We start from the raw sequence: 22506 nt of genomic DNA, 5'->3' as shown, positions 1-22506 counted from the left end.
AGAAAATGTAATAAAAAATACGGAACAGTAATAATGTCAGAACCTTGTCATTACTTGTGATATAAAGCTGCTTTGCCAATAAACAAAAATGAAAATGAAGCGAACGGAAGCAGATCATCGTTCTTTTCTGACCATTTACTCTCGTTTCATGAAAAGATTTGTTGAAATAGTTTCATTGGGAAATGAAATGCCAAACACTTTTCTTTTAGCTTTTGAGAGAAGCAGTGAAATCTGTGTTGGTTTCATTTAACCTGCGGAGCCTTTTTCCCTCTGCATAAAATATTAATTTGAAAACATGAACCGGATGGTGGGACTTTCAGTACAGGAGTAACTGGCCATAGGCGGGTGGGCTTGACGTAATCATTGGTTAAAAAGCTACAGCTGGCCTCTGTTGAAGAGTGATGGAGCACGTCTATAAAGTCAAAAGGCTTTAAGAGGTCTTAATTATCTACCGTCATCTTTATTTTTTGGAACCTCAAATCTAGGTTTTAACCAAATCTTGTTTCTAAAGCATTTTCAATGTTGTTGATATTTGCCCCGTCGTATGATAGCGAGATAATATCATCGATAAATCTTTTAACAGTTCTGCAAAGGTGAAATTAATTAATACAATTCAATGTTGGTAAAAGATACAGAACGGTTGTTGCCTGTAATGACGCCATCGTGTTGCTTATAAACCCATGTCAGTGTTGTAATATAACATTGTCTAAACAAAACATAATTAATGTCGTGAGATAGGACTTGCCTTCCGCTGTATTCCATCAAAGCTTTGCTAACTTATTTTGACGAGATTTATGAATATGTTGGGATAGAAACTCTGTACGTCAGCTGCTACAACAAGTAAGTTCTGTTGAATTCTTGTGCGGGTGGATTTGTGTGATTGAACTTTTTTACAAGTACCGAGTTCCTGAAGGCAACGTCGATTGTCTATAGCAATATTCATAATACATAACATTTACTGTCTGCAATACGTGTTTAAGAAAGGACGTGATTCTGGACGTCGTGATCTGACCAGCAAACTCCAGCAAACGAACCGGAATGACCTGTATCGACGTGTTGTCCAGCTCTCCCTGGGGCACCTTGTGTGTTTGGAACAAAGGATGTGCGTAGGCAGGTGTATCATAGGAAGGTTAAATGGTGTATTGTATTGTAGGCAGAGGTGGGTACGAGACCGCTCTTTTTTAGGAACGATCTTTTGAATGGCTGTTGTAGAAATGCACTCGGGATCACGTAGGTCCTTGCAGCCGTGTTGTAGATTGCGACGCGGTTAGACTCGAAGGCTGCAGCAGAGGGGCAGGATCGAGGCATTCAGCAACGCTACTCTCTGCAGATGTGGTTGCCCGGGCCCTGGTCCTTGCAATTTCTTGTGCCACGTAAAGGTCTTGTTGCTTTTGACGTAAGGAGTCTTGGGCGGCCTGGTTAGCTTCTTGGAATCGTCGCTCAGTTTCCTGCTGGATGTCCTTGCCTTTTCCCGTTCAGCTGTTTCTTGGGCTTGCCGCTTTTTCGTGTTTCGTAGATGCGTTGGGCCTACTTCTTGGCGGTTCAGCCGCTCTCAAGTTTACTTTGCTGCGCAGTTGCTCGCTGCGAACGCTGCTTGCGTCGCCAAAAATCAGTGAACTCCCAATCAGTGGTTTCACATTTTTGTCTGTCGGAGATTCTCGTCAGCGATGTCACCCTGGAATAAAAAAGCGTCAAGCAATTCCTGATAAATGTCATTGATTTTGACTTCAACATGCGGAAAGGCTTCCTCTTTCTCCATCATATACGCCTCAGCGCGGGTATGGGCTGCCTGTAGGTCTTTGTATAATCGGGAAACATTTTCGGAGTCCATGTTCTAATGGCAAATTACAAACGGAAATGAGACAAACACAACAAAGGAGATGAGGGTCGCGAAAAGTGACTAACGAACAGAAAGACAAGACAACGACGTACTCCTTCGGCCAAAAAAAAAGGCAAACAAACAAACAATGACAACGGAAAAGTTAGCAAAAGAAAATGGCGTCAACGGCCTATAAATAACGACACGGAAAGAAGTTCGAATAGAAAATCCTGAAGATCGGTAGTTTGGAAATCAGGCTTCGCTGTAGTCTTGGTTAAAGAATTTTGAAACTTTGGTCAGCAGCTAAAAAACGATGTTATGGAAAGGTTCCGCTTGTGGGTTTGCGCCATAGACACCTTAAATAGAAGGACTAGTAACTCGCACTCTCGGGTTACGGAACTTGGGTCCCAATCATAGATACTAGTGTGCCGCCACAGATTCTCAGGTGTGCCGCGAATCTTTTGAATTTTGGAAAAGAACTGTATAAATATTTAAAATAAGGCATGCAGACAAGCATATGTGACTTTAAAGCTTTCTAACTGCTTCAATAGCTGATAAATAAGCACATGTGACGATGAAACCAATTATAGGCTATGGCAATGCCGATAGAGTAGGGTAATTTTTTAAAGCAACTTTTCTTTTTTTCTATTGCATAATCGGAACAAAGTTTTTTCAGGGGTCTCTGTTAATAACACACAATGCCTAAGAAATGTAATGTATATGGTTGTCGAGGCAATTACAGGGAGGAACCGTACTCCAAAGTGGTATCATTTCCAACTGATGAAGTAGAACGAAACCGCTGGATTAATGCCATGCCAAATGAGCGTTCTAGTTTGCTACAGCTTAAGCAGATCTATGCTTGTGCTAATCATTTTGACTGTGAATGGATTTCAGTTAAAGGTGGAAAAAGACCAAGCCAACCACCGTCCATTTTCCCTGGAGTTTTAAAGTCATGCTTAAAGCAGGTCTCCTCAGCACCCAGAACTAGGCCTAGAACTGCTTCAGCAGAGGCGAGAGCTGAAAAGGAACGATTCCGTACTGAAGGCCCGGATAAGATAGCTGACTTTTCTTCTTTTTGTAATGACATCAAGCAGCATTTCCCAAAGGATCATCTTTTTTTTTGTGATAGTGATGACATTTACATTTCTAAAACTGATGCAAAAGGACGTTCTGTTATTCAATTTCTTCATTTTCAACGCGTGCAATCGTCATTTGGATTTTTCCATCTTAAATGTGTTGAGAAAAATGGAAAGGACATACCTAAAACATATTTTTCCAAAGCTGGTTGTCTGCAAAAGAATAGCCTTCTCAGTAAATGGTCACAGTTAGACAAAATTCTGTCATGCATTACTGAGTATGAGTTCAAAGATACAGACTATCTAAAAAGTGCTGTAGAGGAATTGAATAGCATGAGTTGTTCTGATTCGCCTCATTTCCAGTTTATTTATGATCAGTTACAGTTACTGCTCACTCCTCCAGAAGGTCGACGTTTTGACAAAAATCTTTATATTCTTGCTGCCGAACTTCATAACATTTCTCCAGCTGCATATAAAATGATACGAAAGTCCGGTTCAATTGTTTTACCGAGAGTGGAACTGTTGAAAAAACTACTCTCCTGTAGTTTCCATGATGAAAACTTAGAGCAACTTTTCCAAAAGCTTCAACCTCAGCAGTGTCTCGTCAACATTCTTTTTGATGAAGTGAAGCTCACAGAAACACTTAGGTACTCAGGTGGTCGTGTTGTTGGTTATGCGCAAAATGGTTCTGGTGATACCGAAGTTCTTGCAACACATGCTTTGGTGATTGAAGTTGTCTGCCATTTTGGTGGCCCTAGATATATACTACGCATTTACCCTGTTGCAAAACTTAATTCAGATCAACTCAAGCAAATTCTATTGGAAGCTCTGGTAGCGGTAAAAAATGCTGGTGGTAGTATAATTTCTTGTGTAGGTGATAATTGCAATACAAATGTTGCAGTTTATGGTAAATTACATGGCCCTGGTAAAGTCTTCATTGATGCTATAAATTCTTATGCTTTCCTTGTTTTTGACTACGTTTATTCTTTTAAAAATATAAGAAATAACTGGATAACGGTGCATGATAAGGAACTTTCTTTCACAAAAGATGGAAAGACATATATTGCACGATGGAAGCGAGCTCATCTCAGCCATGCTTTGCGTCGTATCGATAGTCCAATGGTTGTAATTCAAGGAGCATGTCTTACTTTATCAAACATTCTTTTGAAAGCATTTGTGCTTGACAACAGTGACAAAGAAAGACAACTCGGCTGTTTGAGAAGAAAAGAAAAACTCTCTACTAAAAACTGAACAAGTATCTTTAGTATGCCAACAAGTATTTTGATTACTCATTTCTACAAATTTCATTGTTGTTTGTTGTTGTTTTTCATTGTTGTTTCACAAATTTCATTGTTTGTGTTGAAATATTCAGGCTAAACTGTCCATGAATACATTTTAATTCAGTCACAGGGGAACATACTGTGTGTTTCAGTTGTTTAAGTGAGAAAATATGCAATATTTTGAGTGATTTTGGACTATTTTTTCGTGATTTGACCTTTAGATGACCTTCAGATGACCTTGTAGAAGGTTAAAAGTATGAAAAAGTAATTCCTCACCCTTCAAAACCCCCCAAGAGACACCAGAATGAAGGTTTTACCATGTATTTGACACAAATTATGATGGGACCCAAGTTCCAACTTGGGACCCAAGTTCCAGATACCGAGCATAGAAGTTACCAGTCCTTCTATTTAAGGTGTCTATGGTTTGCGCACTCCTCGTGGACACGCACCTGTTATGAAGTGACTTTATTTCCTTTTGCATCACTAGATAAATGGTTTAAGCTCTGGCTGAACCCAGACGAAATGATGAGAAGAGTGAAGCAAAGCAAAAGTGCGAGGTTTATAAAGAAGGAGGCAGAAAATGTAAATTGAGTAAGCGAGGGACGAGGAAGCAGAAATAAGGTAATTTTACGTTTTATGATTCTCGAAAAAGAGGTGAAATAAAATTTCACAGTCAGGTCAACGAACTGCATTGTCTCAAAGTTCAGCCCAGTAGACTGAGATGACAAACACAACTTAACACTAGAACTGCAAGTAATTAAATATTTGAACCTCATGGCAAGCTACTGCATATAAAATCTGCGTGATAAAGAACCAGTCCTGGAAGGGCACTTTAACATGATCAAAGCCCAGTTTGAAAAACTAACAAAATTTTTGCACAACATTTCGGCCTTAACAAAATCTATGGTAATATTTATGCAAAATGACAAACCGGTTCAGGTAGCTTATTGATAGCGGCAGCAAATGCTTCCACTACAACGGCTGTCAGGTCAAGATTTTTGAAGTTGCCATTGTCAAGCTGGTCTAAGCCACAACGTAACACATTTGATCGATTCATCTCATCATAATTGAAGTTCAATACTTTTGGCTGTGGATTGGAAACAAATCAGGATTTAATACAACGCCAACGCCAATCAGGAATGGATATAACGCTAAAAATTATAAATAAATAAATCGTTTATCGTTTTAATTTACTGCAGTATTTCACAATGCTTAGTGCAAATAAAATTATATGTAACATCCTGGTGGTAAGGATATTGCCTACAGGCATTTTTACCATAAAAACAAACAATCTTACCAGGTTTGAACAATTTTTTATATGTTCTGTTATTACACGAACTCCTTCCTCAGTGATATTGCAATCAGTCATGTTAAGTTTTTCGATCTTATCAAGGCAAGACATAATAAATGGAACTCCAGCATCACCAAAATTATTCCCACTCAGATTGAGGTAATGTATCTACCACAAAAATCAAAGCATTAAAAGCATAGCAACAGATGCTTACGTAAAGTGCTTTGCGGTAACACTTTACTAGGACTTGTCTTCGTCACTTGTTTCACAATAGTTTGGACTCTTGAAGAACGAACAGTTATATAATCAGAATCTATGATCATTAGCTCAATAATCGTTGTCTGTATCACAGTGATCAAGAAGATTTACAACCGGTAAGACGTAAAATGCTGTGTTCAGCCGCCTTTTTTAACTTTTTTTCTACGAACGTCACCTTGTAGCAAACTGCTATGTCCAGTTTATTAATGAAAAGGTTATTATGATGGCACACGAAATGGGTTCTCAGAGATGCCTTGTTATCTTGGTATTCTTTGCTGGCATTTTCGCAAAGCCACATATGCGCGCTCCATCTGCAAGTAAAACTGTTCTTCATTTGACCACGTAAATGACGTTGCATAAGCGGCATGTGGCAGCGTACATACAGTAATCTCGGCAAGTAAGAAATTGATTAAGGTGGATGACTCCATTGGTGACGGGGTAGATGTCGTTTTCATGACCGTGTTTTTGTGTTTTCCCTGGTTGACACACAATGCAGATCGACCGCACGGCTTGAAAAGGCTGTGTTCCCGTTTTAGTCGCCGTATATGCTAAAATTTTGCGATTTTCATGGTTTTGTCGGACTTATGTTTTAGACCAATCAGAGGCCAGCCTGGCCAATGTTGTTATTAGTATGGGGTTTACCCTTAGCAAATACCGCGTTAAAAACTTGCAGATCGCATATTTAGGTTAGCCTGGGGTTACTATATTTGAAAAAGCCAAATTCCTGACTGTCTCAGTGACCAACTTTCGCGACACCAAGCGGACGCTATTCGGCAATTGACAGCAGCCTATTTTCTTACATCCTACCAATCCAAACGTTCATTTTTTCCTCAACACAGCATCACTGTTAAAGTTTGGGAAATTTTAAGTAAGGTTTTTTAAGTAAATTGAGTTAAAGATTGGGAAACATTTGTCAGAAACTAAGTCGAATTCTGCGAAACCGAAATACTTAATATAAATACGAAATACCGAAAACAGTTTCTTTTTTCGTTTTTAAAAAGTTTCATAGTATTACTAAACAGTTGTGCGGCCGGCTTACTCAGCTGTAACTGAAAAAAGTGGCCCGCGAAAGCGAATAGGTTCGTCACCTCTGGTTAAGATTGTTCTGAAATAATTAAACTTACAAAAAACAAAGAGTCCGTGTTTTAGTCAGTAAACCAACAACCAAGAGTGCTACATACTTACCGGTTCAGGTAGCTTAGAGATAACATCGGATATGGATTTTATTCCAGATGCACTGATATTGCACCTGCCAATATCAAGCTCCTCGATCTTGCTGAGACAAGTCGAAATATGAGATGCTCCATCATCACCGAGATTATTGACACGAAGATCAAGCTTCTTCATCTGTAAAACAATATGCAGTAGATGAAGAGCAAGGAATCGGATTTTTATATTAATATATTATATTAAGACTAAAATAAATACAATGCTGTAAGCATTCTAATTAGTTTCTATAATAACAGCAGAGGTAGTTCATGGATCTGCCAACTAATTTATTTTGGTTCTTAGATAAACATATTTAGCATAAACGGCATCATCAGTGTCTATATGAGGAAACATAGAAACAACATATATAAAAATAATTATATAGGTGAGTGAAGCATAAAAACTATAAAGCTAAAAATGTTAAAACCGGCAATATGTAAAATTCTTAAATACAAAGTTAAATCACCGCGAACAGCTTTCCTATCAGACAAATAGCACGTTATAACTGTGATAAAGTCGGTCCACTAGCACTATGAGTAACCGAAGCAGCAAATCAGTGGCAAGCGATGTAAACAATTGATGAGGTGTAATCGTTATCTTATCTTGGGAAGTAATGTGTCTTGTATGTTTATGTCAGCATATAAATAGCTCACGCAATTAGCTTCGGCATTGTCAAAGAAGGTCACCTTGTAGCATTCTACTATGTTAGGTTTATTAATGAGAAAGCTATTATGATGGCACAGAAATGGGTTCCCAGGGCTGCCTTGTCATCTTGGTATTCTTTGCTGACACTTTTGCCAAGCCACATATGCGCGTTCCATCTGCGAGTAAAACTGTTCTTCATTTGACCCACGTAAATGACGTTGCATAAGCGGCATGTAGCTGCGTACATACCGTAATCTCGATAAGTAAGAGATTGACTAAGGTGGATGATCCCATTGGTGACGGGGTAGATGTCGTTTTCATGACCATGTTCATGTGTTTTCCGTGGCTGCCACACAGTGTACATTGGCCGTACGAGTTGGAAAGGCTGTGTTCCCGTTTCATATGAACTGTTTGATGCGCCAGCTCACGGTAATTGATCAGTATGTTGCCCAACGTTCGAGGGCGCTTGTAAGTCACGGTGGCATGTGGTTTAAAAGACCTTTCTTGCTTCGTCGAACTGTAGAGTGCGAGCTAGTCCGTATGGCTCTGGTAACGTTATATAAGTTTCTACGCTTTCCATCGTCATTCTTGTCATCGGCCTATTCTGATCATTTCCTACCGTTTGAAAAGATTTGTTGAAATAGTTTCTTTGGGAAATGAAACGCTAAATACTTTTCTTTCAGCCTTTGGAGGGAAGCGGTGAAATCTGTGTTGGTTTCACTCAAACTACGGAGCCTTTTTGCCTCTCCATAAAACATGAATTTGAAAACACGAACCGGATGGTGGGACTTTCTGTGTAAAACTTCTTTATAATAAAGATTAAGCGGCCTTTGTCAGTGGGTTTAGCGAAATTTTTCGCTATAAAGCTACAGTCCCAAATTGCCGTTTTTGGGAACCGCAATGGCAAAAATAAAGCACTTACAAATCTAGAAGGTTGGTAATAACCTTTCCGTCTATTGCTGTAATCATTGATGACAGGTGGAAGCAAAACAAAACTCGTCAAAATAAAATAAAAAGTAGAGTCACTAGAGTGATGCATAAAAACAATGAAGCTAAAAATGTTAAAACCGGTAAAATGTAAAATGCTTAAATACAAAGTTAAATCAGGGAGAACAGTTTTCCTATGAGACAAATAGCACGTTATAACTGTGATAAAGTCGGTCCACTAGTACTACGAGTAACCGAAGCAGCAAATCAGTAGCATGCAATGTAAACAATTGATGAGGTGTAATCGTTATCTTATCTTGGGAAGTAATGTATCTTGTTTGTTTATGTCAGCATATAAATAGCTCACGCAATTAGCTTCGACATTGTCAAAGAAGGTCACCTTGTAGCATTCTACTATGTTAGGTTTATTAATGAGAAAGCTTTTATGATGGCACAGAAATGGGTTCCCAGGGCTGCCTTGTCATCTTGGTATTCTTTGCTGACACTTGTGCAAAGCCACATATGCGCGTTCCATCTGCAAGTAAAACTGTTCTTCATTTGACCACGTAAATGACGTTGCATTAGCGGTGGCTTCGTACATACCGTAATCTCGGCAAGTAAGAGATTGATTAAGGTGGATGATCTCAGTAGTGACGGGGTAGATGTCGTTTTCATGACCATATTTATGTGTTTTCCGTACTTGCCACACAATGCACATAGGCCGTATTGCTTGAAAAGGCTGTGTTCCCGTTTCATAGGAACTGTTTAATGCCCCAACTCACGGTTTTTTATCAGTATGTTACCCAACGTTCGAGGACTTTTGTACGTCATGGTCCATTTCTGACCATTTACTTTCGTTTGAAAAGATTTGTTGAAATAGTTTCCTTGGGAAATGAAACATCAAACACTTTTCTTTCTTTCACTAAATGCGTGGCAGTGATAAAACGCGATTTCCGCTTTATGTAAACTGGAGTTACTTTATATTTTATTACTTAATTTCAATTGTGACGTATGTAATCAACGTAAGCAAGCAGTTGAAACGGGTGTCGGAAAATAATTTAGCACAAAGTAATGACGAACTCAAAACTTCACAAATTTTAGATCAAAGGTGACGAACATGCGGCCCGCAATCGGTGCGGTTGAATGCTAAATAATATTATGCATGGGTTTTTTATTACTGTAGTTTGTTGTTCGTTACTGTTGATGAACAATTTCTTTTTTTCGTTTTTAAAATTTTTTATAGTATGACTAAAAAGTTGTGCGGCCGGCTTACTCAGCGAATAGGTTCGTCACTGCTAGTTAAGATTGTTCTAAAATGATTAAAATTGTAAAAAACATAGAGTCCGTGTTTTAGTCAGCAAGCCAGCAACCAAGAGTGCTACATGCTTACCGGTTCAGGTAGCTTAGAGATAGCATCGGATATGGATTTTATTCCAGATGCTCTGATCTTGCACCCGCTAATATGAAGCTCCTCGATCTTGCTGAGACAAGTCGAAATATGAGATGCTCCATCATCACCGAGATTATTGCCCCAAAGATAAAGCTTCTTCATCTGTAAAACAATATGCGGTAGATGAAGAGCAAGGAATTGTATTTTTATAGTAATATAATATATTAAAACTAAAATACATACAACGCCGTAAGTATTCTAATTAGTTTCTATAATAACAGCAGAGGTAGTTCATGGATCTGCCAACTAATTTACTTTGGTTCTTAGATGTATATATTTCGCATAAACGGCATCATCAGTGTCTATATGAGGAAACATAGAAACAACAAATATAAAAATAATAATTTAGATGAGAAAAAGCATAAAACTTATAAAGCTGAAATGTTAAAACCGGTAAGATGTGAATGCTTAAATACAAAGTTAAATCAGGGCGAACAGCTTTCCTATCAGACAAATAGCACGTTATCGCTGTGACAAAGACAGTCCACTAGTACTATGAGTAACCGAAGCGGCAAATCAGTGGCATGCGATGTAAAAAATTGGTGAGGTGTAATCGTTATTTTATCTTGGGAAGCAATGTGTCTTGTATGTTCATGTCAGCAAGTAAATAGTTCACACAATTGGATTCGGCATTGTCCAACCGCCTTTTTGAGTTTTTCTACGATCGTCACCTTGTCGCATTCTGCTATGTCTGGTTTATTAATGAGAAAGCTATTATGATGGCACAGAAAATGGGTTCTCAGGGCTGCCTTGTCATCTTGGTATTCTTTGCTAGCATTTTCGCAAAACCACATATGCGCGTTCCATCTGCAAGTAAAACTGTTCTTCATTTGACCACGTAAATGACGTTGCATAAGCGGCATTTGGCTGCGTATACATACAGTAATCTCGGCAAGTAAGAGATTGACTAAGGTGGATGATCTCAGTGGTGACGGGGTAGATGTCGTTTTCATGACCATGTTCAAGTGTTTTCCATGGTTGCCACACAGTGCACATTGGCCGTACGAGTTGGAAAGGCTGTGTTACCGTTTCATATGAACTGTTTGATGCGCCAGCTCACGGTAATTGATCAGTATGTTGCCCAACGTTCGAGGGCGCTTGTACGTCATGGTGGCAAGTGGTTTAAGAGACCTTTCTTGCTTCGTCGAACTGTAGAGTGCGAGCTAGTCCGTATGGCTCTGGTAACGTTATATAAGTTTCTACGCTTTCCATCGTCATTCTTGTCATCGGCCTATTCTGATCATTTCCTACCGTTTGAAAAGATTTGTCGAAATAGTTTCCTTGGGAAATGAAACGCCAAACACTTTTGTTTTAGCCTTTGGTGGGCAGCGGTGAAATTTGTGTTGGTTTCACTCAACATACGGAGCCTATTTGCCTCTCCATAAAATATGAATTTGAAAACACGAACCGGATGGTGGGACTTTCTGTGTAAAACTTCCTTACAATAAAGATTAAGCGGCCTTTGTCAGTGAGCTTAGCGAATTTTTTCGCTATAAATCTACAGTCCCAAATTGACGTTTTTGGGAACCGCAATGGCGAAAATAAAGCACTTGGAAATCTAGAAGGTTGGTAATAACTAGGGCAACCAGTTTTTTGACCTAAAAATTTTAAATTTTGACCTTAAAATTTGCAAATTTTGACCTTATTTTGACCTAAAAAGGTTGCATTTTCACCTTATTTTGCCCTAAAACGTTTAAATTTTGACCTCATTTTGAAAAACGCTATACTGATAGTCTCTACACTGTCTACAGCAACTTTCTAATCTAAAGCTGCATTTAAAAATGACAAAATGCTTTTCTAGTGTTGACTTTTTTTTTCGTTTTTGCGCATTAAGATTGACAACTTGCAGTTTCAAACGCAATGCCGTCACATCGTGACGTCACCAAACGCGCTGAAAAGCCTTCCCTCTTTTTGTGGCTTTGGTTCTAAGTAAATTTTGCGGGACTGGAATTGTTTGCGGTACAAGAAAAGAGAAAAACGGAAGAATAATATTACAAAATGGTTACAAAATTACAAGTTTAATAGATTTTGACCTAAAAAAAAGACCTAACGAAACAATTTGACCATATTTTGACCTAACGTAACATTTTGACTTTATCTGACCTAATAACTTCTATACCATACGTCGCACAAAGCTGAAACTTGTGTTGTGCTTGTTTCATAGCATTCTGATCATGTAAAAAAAAATTGACCATATTGACTTTTGGTTGCCCTAGTAATAACCTTTCCGTCAATTGCTGTAATCATTGATGACAGGTGTAAGCAAAACAAAACTCTTTAAAATAAAATTGCATGAAATTTTCTTTAACATTTACAACAAATAATGACAAGCAACTCTTGCTGCAGTTAGACACACACGTTTCACAACGCAAATTTGCTACATACGAATGCGGTTAGTGTTGGAAAATGTACTGGAGTGTAAATATTTTTGAAAATAGTGAAGCCATTACGTTCGTTTGCAAATATAATTCAAAGATTAATTTACTTCAAAACTACAGTATTGAAATAGAAAACATCACGCCCCATGGTGGAGAGATTTAGAGCGTACAAGTAGCTTTTAGGTGAACCCGGCCGGTAATCGATCAAGCTGTCAAACATTGTGACGTTGAAGGCAACTAAACATCAGACAAACAGCGCAAACAACGTGATTGATGGCTGGTGTTTGATACACGAATAATCTTACAGCGACAGGTTAACATTTATGCGTTTGACCCTTTCTAAAAACGTTGTATAAAGTGTGCCAGGGAAAATAATATGAATAACTTCTACTGTTAGAAACTGCTATGTGCGTGGCAAACGTAGATCACACACTACGTCGATAAAGTTATAATAGGCAATAAAGTTTCGGAAAACTAAGGTCAGAAAATAGGTCCAACTCTGCGAAACCGAAACTCAATATTAAATAATTACTTGTGATATAAACCTGCTATGCCAGTAAACAACGAAAACAAGGCGAGCAAAAGAAGAAAAATTTACGGAATTACTTACCACCATGTGGAAATTAAATTACATAGTTAAATTTTCAGTTACGTGCAACACTATATGTAGTGAATAAAGAAATGGTTGTTTTGAGACTAATTTCACACACATTTTTGCTCCGCAAAGTTAATGGAGAAAAATGAACAAAAAAATACGGAACACTAAACATGTCAGAACCTTGTCATGGCGGTTCAATATAAACGCTTTGTTTTACAAGCCGACAGCAAGGAGCCGACTTGGCATCACAGCGTCGTAATTTAATTCACGTTATATGTTTATGACAAGTGTGAACAAAGCAAAAATCCTTGGCGAGCCCAAGTGGTGGTAACTAAGAACCAAAACTATAAGAAGCGAGTATGTATCGATTGCAGCTAAACAATTAACAAATTGACGCTATTGGACGGTTTTCCGCTGCCAAATATACATGAAATAGCGCATGATGTGTCTCGATTCTCCATCTACAGTATGCTAGACTTAAAGAGCGCGTACCACCAGGTAGAATTGGCGGCTAACGATAAGATTTTTACCGCATTTGAAACCGGTGCTAAATTGTACCAGTTTCACCGAATGCCGTTCAGCCTAACTAACGTAGTCTCATGTTTCCAAAGAACAAAGGACGAGCTTATATCAAGCAACAAATACCGCGGGACTTTTGTTTATCTCGACAATATTACCATCGGTGGTAATATACACACTAAGAACATGACATTAATAAATTGAAATTTAGCTGTGTCAACTTAAAGCGCAAACTGCAACGCTAAAACAAGTTGGTCTTAAAATAAAGTATTAATTGTGTAATTAACGTTTTCATAAGTCATTCAGCCCAAAACTTTTCCAGTAAGGAGAAATAAAATTTTGAATTTCGCATTTTTTGAGTTCCGGCCATCTTCAAAAACAGTCCGAAACGTTGAAAAGTCTAAATCGCAAAACGGCTGAATTAACTTTAACAAACCATTCACGTATTTGCGATTTTAACCATTTGTAGTATTATGACGTAATAAAGGCCAATCCTTCACGAGTTAAATATAGCTGAGCCATTACGTTTGCCATTATATTTGCAAATTTAGATCGAAGGCTAATTTGCAACATAACTACAGTGTTGAAATAATAAAAACATCCAGCTCGGTGGTGGAGAGATTTAAAGCATACAAGTAGCAATTAGGCGAACCGGCGGGCAGTCGACCACGCTGTCAAACATTGTGACGTTGAAGGCGGTTAAAAAGAGACAAAGAACGCAAACAACGTGATTGATGGCTGGTGTTTGATACACGAATAGTCGTACAGCGACAGGTTTACATTTACGCGTTTCACTTTTTCTAAAAACGTTGTATAAAGTGTGTCAGTGAAAATAATATGAAAAACTTCTTCCGTTAGAAACTGCTATGTGCGCGGCAGTGACAAAACGCGATTCTTGCTTTATGTAAAATGGAATTACTTTCATATTTAATTGGATGATTTCAATTTTGACATATGTAATCGACGTAAGCAAGCAGTTGAAACGGGCGTCGGACAATTTTAATTTATCACAAAGTAATGATGAAACAAAAGACTTAACAAAGTTTAGAACGTTTAGATCAGAGGTGACGAACATGTGGCCCGCAAATCGGTTTGACAGTCGCTCTTACATGGCGAACCATTCCGGTGAGACCAGCAGTCTTCAACTTTGTTTGACCTGTTCCTAATTTTTGCGCAAGGCGATATCAAAAGCTGATAGCACGATTGAGTCGCAGCAGTATGTCTTCAATAGATTGTCGCACTCAACCCACGTATTTTTTGCGACCGCGCGAACAGCTGAAACTAGATTGATTAGATAGAACAGCAGAAACTAGCTAGATTGCACACGGATTTTTTCGATTCGAGATTCGATTCGATTTTTTCGATTTAATTTTCGAATTTTTTCGCACACGGATTTTTTCAGGCCGCGGGGGCAGCTAAAAACTTGCCGAATGAATCGGTTGCGCTTCAATGCTAATTATTATTATGCATGATTTTTATTACTTCCGCTTGTTGTTCGTTACTGTTGATGAACAATTTCTGTTTTCGTTTCTAAAAGATTTCATAGTATGACTAAACAGTTGTGCGGCCCGCTTACTCAGCTGTAACTGACAAAGTGGCGCGCGACAGCGAATAGGTTCGTCACCTCTGGTTTAGATTGTTCTGAAATAATTAAACTTGCAAAAAACATAGAGTCTGTGTTTTAGTCAGTAAACCAACAACCAAGAGTGCTACATACTTACCGGTTCAGGTAGCTTAGAGATAGCGTCGGAAATGGATTTTATTCCAGATGCACTGATATTGCACCCGCTAATATGAAGCTCCTCGATCTTGCTGAGGCAAGTCGAAATATGAGATGCTCCATCATCACCGAGATAATTGAAAGAAAGATAAAGCTTCTTCATCTGTAAAACAATATGTTTTAGAATGGGTAGATGAAGAGCAGGGAATTGTATTTTTACATTATATTAAGACTAAAATTAATACAATATTGCAAGCATTCTCATTAGTTTCTATAATAACAGCAGAGGTAGTTCATGGATCTGCCAACTAATTTATTTTCGATCATAGATAAATATATTTCGCATAAACGGCATCATCGGCGTCTATATGAGGAAACACAGAAACAACAAATATTAAAATAATTATAAGAGGTGAGTGAAGCATAAAAACTATAAAGCTAAAAATGTTAAAACCGGTAAAATGTAAAATGCTTAAATACAAAATTAAATCAGGGCGAACAGTTTTCCTATCAGACAAATAGCACATTATCACTGTGATAAAGACAGTCCACTACTACTATGAGTAACCAAAGCGGCGAATCAGTGGCATGCTATGTAAACAATTGAAGAAGTGTAATCGTTATTTTATCTTTGGAAGCAATGTGTCTTGTATGTTTATGTCAGCATGTAAAAAGCTCACGCAATTAGATTCGGCATTGTCAAAGAAGGTCACCTTGCAGCATTCTGCTATGTTACCTTTATTAATGAGAAAACTATTATGATGGCATAAAACTGAGTTCTCAGGGCTGCTTTGTCATCTTGGTATTCTTTGCTGGCATTTTTGCTAAACCACATATGCGCGTTCCATCTGCAAGTAAAACTGTTCTTCATTGGACCTACGTTGCATTAGCGGTGGCTACGTACATACCTTAATCTCGGCAAGCAAGAGATTGACTAAGGTGGATGATCCCAGTAGAAACGGGGTAGATATCGTTTTCATGACCATGTTTATGTGTTTTCCGTGGCTGCCACACAGTGCACATTGGCCGCACGAGTTGGAAAGGCTGTGTTTCCGTTTCATATGAGCTGTTTGATGCGCCAAATAACGGTAATTGGTCAGTATGTTACCCAACGTTAGAGGGCGCTTGTAAGTCATGGTGGCAAGTGGTTTAAAAGACCTTTCTTTGTTTCGTCGAACTGTAGAGTGCGAGCTAGTCCGTATGGCTCTAGCAACGTTATGTAAGTTTGTGCGCTTTCCATCGTCATTCTTGTCATCGTCCTATTCTGACCATTTCCTCTCGTTTGAAAAGATTTGTCGAAATAGTTTCCATGGGAAAGGAAACGCCAAACACTTTTGTTTTAGCCTTTGGTGGGCAGCGGTGAAATCTGTGTTGGTTTCATTCAAACAGCAGACTTTTTGCCTCTCCATACAATAGGAATTTAAAAACATGAACCGGATGGTGAGACTTTCCGTGTAGGAATAACCAGGCCTAGACAATGGGCTTGACGTAATCATTGGCTATAAAGCTACAGCTGGCCTGTGTTGAAGAGTGATGGAGCACGTCTAAAAGTCAAAAAGCTCGAGGTTTTGATTATCTGCCGTCATCTTTATTTTTTGTAATTTGAAATAAAAACGGTTTCAACCAAATCCTATTTGTTAAGCATTTTTTATGTTTGCCTCGTCGTATGATAGCCAGATAATATCATCGATAAATATTTTAACAGCTCTGCTTTTACAAAACTGTTCTGCAATGGTAAAAATACGTAATGCAATCCAATGTTGGCAAAAAATACACAACGGTTGTTGCCTGTAATGATGCCTCCATGTTGCTTACAAAACCCATGTCGGTGTTGTAATATAACATTGTCTAAACAAAACATAGTTCATATCGTGAGATAGGACTTGCCTTCCGCTGTATTCCATGAAAGCTTTGCTAACTGATTTTTGACGAGATTTATGAATACGTTGGGATATCAACTCTCAACTGTCTCAACTGTCAACTGCTACAATAAGTAAGTCCTGTTGGTTTCTTAAGCGGGTGGATTTGTGTGATTGAGCTCTTTTACAAGTACCGAGTTCCTGAAGGTAATGTTGACTGTGTTTACAATATTCATTCATTTTGCTTCTCCAGTATTTAACGCTTTTTTACAAATGCGGAGTTCCTTATTGGTTGCAATACGTCCAGACTTATTGGCTGCAATATGTGTTCAAGAAAGACCGTGATTCTGGACGTCGTGATCTGACCAGTAGATTGCAGCAAACGAACTGGAATGACCTGTATCGACGTGTTGTCCAGCTCTCCCTGGGGCACCTTGTGTGTTTTGAACAAAGGATGTGCGTAGGCAGGTGTATCATAGGTAGGTTATATGGTGTATTGTATTGTAGGCAGAGGTTGACGCTCTTTTTTCAACGTAGGAAAGAAATTACGAGCGCACTCCTTTTCGGAGGTTATTAGTCGGTCGAAATTTTTGTTTCACAAAACAACGCTGCGAACGCACAAAATGGACACAAACGTTAGGCAAATTTTTTTAGGTTTTTCAACTTCTTTAAAACTATAAATTTATGCAATTAGTGTTGCACGTCATTGACAATAATTCCTCAAATGACGTAATTATAAGGAATGGGGATGCTGCTGCAAACGTTAGGTGTAAATTACATTATTAAACAACCTACATTTTAGGTATATTTTATGCACATCAAAACATTTATAACTAGCTTTTTTTGACTCTCTGTAATCTCTGTGTAAACACAATTGAAATGCGTGCGATATCTGCACTCGGTTCTTGGCCTACATTGCCGTTTTTCTAAACTGCAATAGCAAACAACAACGTTTGTACAGTGACCTCAAAACCGTTCTTTGATGACTATTTCTACGATCATAAATCAAGTATGGAAGGTATGGCACTGACACTGCTAAAGTGATGCCACATTGCCCGAAGCAAACGAGAAATATAACTTTCGCGTTTCGCGCAAAAGTAGATCACACACTATGTCGATAAAGTTATGGTAGGCAATAAAGTTTGAGAAAACATTTGTCAGAAAATAAGTCCAATTGTGCGAAACCGAAACCCAATATTAAGTAATTACTTGTGATATAAACCTGCTTTGCCAAAAAACAGCAACGAAAATAAAGCGCGTGGAAGAAGAAAAATTTACGGAATTACTTACCACAATGTGGCGTTTAAATTACGTAATCAGATTTTTAGTTACGTGCAACACTATATATAGTGAATAAAGAAGTGACTGCTACGAGACTATATTCACGCACATTTTTGCTCCTCGAAGTTTAAGGAAAAAAAGGAACAAAAATACACAGCAAGAACATGACATTAATTAATCGCAACTGCAACGCTAAAACAAGTTGGTCTTAAAATAAAGTAATAATTTTGTAATTAACGTTTTCATAAGTCATTCAGTCGAAAACTCTTCCAGTAAGGAGAATTTTTTTTTGATTTTTACCAATTTTTTGCGTTCCGGCCCTCTTCAAAATCTCTTAATCCCAAATCGGCCGAATTAATTTTAACAAACCATTTACGCACTTGCGATTGCTTCCGTTAGAAACTGCTATATGCGTGGCAGTGACGAAACGCGTTTCTCGCTTTATGTAAAATAGAGTTACTTATATATTTCATTATATTTTGTTAATTTTAATTGTGACGTATGTAATCGACGTAAGCATACTGTTGAAACGGACACCCGGAAAAGCTAAAAACTTGCCGAATGAATCGGTTGCGTTTCAATGCTAATTATTATTATGCATGATTTTTATTACTTCCGCTTGTTGTTCGTTACTGTTGATGAACAATTTCTGTTTTCGTTTCTAAAAGATTTCATAGTATGACTAAACAGTAGTGCGGCCGGCTTACTCAGCTGTAACTGACAAAGTGGCTCGCGACAGCGAATAGGTTCGTCACCTCTGGTTAAGAATGTTCTAAAATAATTAAATTTGTAAAAACATAGAGTCCGTGTTTTAGTCAGTAAACCAACAACCAAGAGTGCTACATACTTACCGGTTCAGGTAGCTTAGAGATAGCGTCGGATATGGATTTTATTCCAGATGCACTGATCTTACAATAGCCAATATCAAGCTCTCTTGGGAAGTATCTTATCTTGGGAAGTAATGTGTCTTGTATGTTTATGTCAGCATGTAAATAGCTCACGCAATTAGCTTCGGCATTGTCAAAGAAGGTCACCTTGTAGCATTCTACTATGTTAGGTTTATTAATGAGAAAGCTATTATGATGGCACAGAAATGGGTTCTCAGGGCTGCCTTGTCATCTTGGTATTCTTTGCTGGCACTTTCGCAAAGCCACATATGCGCGTTCCATCTGCAAGTAAAACTGTTCTTCATTTGATCACTTAAATGACGTTGCATTAGCGGTGGCTACGTACATACCGTAATCTCGATAAGTAAAAGATTGATTAAGGTGGATGACCCCATTGGTGACGGGGTAGATGTCGTTTTCATGACCATGTTCATGTGTTTTCCGTGGTTGCCACACAATGCACATTGGCCGTATGGCTTGAAAAGGATGTGTTCCCGTTTCATATGAACTGTTTAATGCGCCAACTCACGGTAGTTGATCAGCATGTTACCCAACGTTCGAGGGCGCTTGTAAGTCACGGTGGCAAGTGGCTTAAGAGACCTTTCTTGTTTCGTCAACTGTAGAGTGCGAGCTAGCCCGTATGGCTCTGGTAAGTGGTAACGTTATGTAAGTTTGTATGCTTTCCATCGTCATTCTTGTCATCGTCCTATTCTGACCATTTACTCTCGTTTGAAAAGATTTGTTGAAATAGTTTCCTTGGGAAATGAAATGCGAAACACTTTTCTTTTAATATTTGAAGGGCAGCGGTGAAATCTGTGTTGGTTTTATTCAACCTGCAGAGCCTTTCTGCCTCTCTATAAAATACGAATTTTTAAACATGAACCGGATGGTGTGACTGTCAGTATAGGAATAAACGGCCATATGTAGTGGGCTTGATATAATCATTGGTTATAAATGTAAGGCTGGCCTGTGTTGAAGAGTGATGGAGCACGTCTAAAAACTCGAGGTCTTCATAATTATCCACTGCCACGTTTATTTTCTAGGTGGTTTTAACCAAATCCTATTTGTAAAGCATTTTCGATGTTGTTGATATTTACCTCGTCATATGATATCCAGAAAATGTCATCGATAAATCTCTCGAACAGCTCTGCTTTTTGAAAACTGTTTAGCTTATTGGAATTGTCGCTCAGCTTCCTGCTGGATGTCCTTGCCTTTTCCCCGTTCAGCTGTTTTTTGGGCTTGCCGCTTTGTCGTGTTTCGTAGATGCGTTGGGCCTCCTGCTGGGCGGTTCACCGCTCTGAAGTTTACTTTGCTGCGCAGTTGCTCGTTGCGAACGCTGCTTGCTGTGCTGTGGATGGACGTAGGCTTACAATCGGATACGTCAGGGACCGCTGCCAAGCGTTCAGTGAACTCCCGATGAGTGGTCTCACATTCTTGTCTTTCGAGATTCCGGTCAGCAATTGTAATTGTAATAATTGTGTAATTAACGATTTCATAAGTCATTCACCCCAAAACTCTTCCAATAGGCAGAAAATGTGTTTTGAAATTTCGCCTTTTTTGGGTCCCGGCCATCTTCAAAAATAATCCGAAACGTTGCAAAGTCTTAATTGCAAATCGGCTGAATTAACTTCAACAAACCATTCACGTATTTGCGATTTTAACCATTTATGTTATTATGATGTAATATAGGCCAATCCTTCACAAGTTAAATATAGCTGAACCGTTTGCAAATTTAAATCGATGACTAACTTGCTACATAACTACAGTGTTGAAATAATAAAAACATCCAGCTCGGTGGTGGAGAGATTTAAAGCATACAAGTACTAATTAGGCGAAGTTGGCGGGCAGTCGACCACGTTGTCAAACAATGTGACGTTGAGGGTGGGTAAAAACAGCCAAACAACGCGATTGATGGCTGGTGTTTGATACACGAATAGTCGTACAGCGACAGGTTTACATTTACGCGTTTATCTTTTCTAAAAACGTTGTATAAAGTGTGTCAGTGAAAATAATATGAATAAATTCTTCCGTTAGAAACTGCTACGTGCGTGGCAGTGACAAAACGCGATCCTCGCTTTATGTAAAATGTAATTACTTTTATATTCTATTACTTAATTTCAATTATGACGTATGTAATCGACGCAAGTATGCAGTTGAAACAGGCATCGGATAATAATTTACCACAATGTAATGACGAAGCACAAGACTTCACAAATTTTATATTGTTCTGAAATAATTAAATTTGCAAAAAACATAGAGTCCGTGTTTTAGTCAGCAAACCAACAACCAAGAGTGCTTCATACTTACCGGTTCAGGTAGCTTAGAGATAGCATCGGATATGGATTTTATTCCAGATGCACGGATATTGCACCAGCCAATATCAAGCTCCTCGATCTTGCTGAGACAAGTCGAAATATGAGATGCTCCATCATCACCGAGATTATTGCGACGAAGATCAAGCTTCTTCATCTGTAAAACAAGATGCGGTAGATGAAGAGCAAGGAATTGTATTTTCAATCACATGAGTTGTTCAACATCAAAGCAACAATGCCTGGTATTCGTGATTTGCTGTTGAATATAAAATTGTTGTTATGACGTCATAAATTACAAAATGTCTGGAAAAAAAAAATCCTGCAAAACAAATGAAGATAAGATCGATTCTCCATCTACAGTACATTGCCGTTCATGCAGTTCATGCCTAACTAACGTAGTCCCATGTTTTCAAAGAACAAAGGACGAGCTTATATCAAGCAACAATTGCCGCGGGACTTTTGTTTATCTCGACAATATTACCATCGGCGGTGATACACAGCAAGACCATGACATTAATTAATTGCAATTTAGCTGTGTCAACTTAAAGCGCAACTGCAACACTAAAATAAGTTGGTCTTAAAATAAAGTAATAATTTTGTAATTAATGTTTTCACAAGTCATTCAGCCCAAAAATCTTCCAGTAAGGAGAAACAAATTTTCGAAGTTCGCATTTTTTGCGTCCCGGCCATCTTCAAAAATAATCCGAAACATAGCAAAGTCTTAATCGCAAATCGGCTGAATTATCTTTAACAAACCATTTACGTACTTGCGATTTTAACGATTTATATTATTATGACGTAATATAGGCCAATCCTTCACAAGTTAAATATAGCTGAGCCATTACGTTGGTTTGCAAATTTAAATCGAAGGCTAATTTGCTACATAACTACAGTGTTGAAATAATAAAAACATCCAGCTCGGTGGTGGAGAGATTTAAAGCATACAAGTAGCAATTAGGCGAAGTCGGTCTCACAGTCGACCACGCTGTCGAACATT

At 38.4% G+C, this 22506-nt stretch overlaps 2 protein-coding genes across 2 annotated transcripts in view; one reads left to right on the top strand and one right to left on the bottom strand.

The window, feature by feature from the left end:
• Positions 1-22506, bottom strand: part of LOC143459118 (uncharacterized) — a 239056-nt gene that overhangs the window by 168392 nt on the left and 48158 nt on the right. The window contains exons 19-24 of the mRNA XM_076956097.1: positions 21505-21666; positions 15172-15333; positions 9896-10057; positions 6910-7071; positions 5473-5634; positions 5107-5262 (exon numbers count right to left, since the gene is read on the bottom strand). Of these exons, the coding sequence (XP_076812212.1) occupies positions 5107-5262; positions 5473-5634; positions 6910-7071; positions 9896-10057; positions 15172-15333; positions 21505-21666 (966 nt within the window). The remainder of the gene's footprint in view (positions 1-5106; positions 5263-5472; positions 5635-6909; positions 7072-9895; positions 10058-15171; positions 15334-21504; positions 21667-22506) is intronic.
• LOC143458706 (uncharacterized) lies at positions 2349-4024 on the top strand. Its single transcript, XM_076955557.1, has 2 exons — positions 2349-3726; positions 3944-4024. The coding sequence occupies exons 1-2, from the start codon at positions 2518-2520 to the stop codon at positions 4022-4024; spliced, it is 1290 nt and encodes a 429-aa protein (XP_076811672.1). The 5' UTR covers positions 2349-2517.

This window comes from Clavelina lepadiformis, chromosome 5, assembly GCF_947623445.1.
Source record: "Clavelina lepadiformis chromosome 5, kaClaLepa1.1, whole genome shotgun sequence".
In the NCBI taxonomy this organism is placed as follows: domain Eukaryota; kingdom Metazoa; phylum Chordata; class Ascidiacea; order Aplousobranchia; family Clavelinidae; genus Clavelina; species Clavelina lepadiformis.
This window is presented reverse-complemented; position numbering and strand designations above follow the sequence as displayed.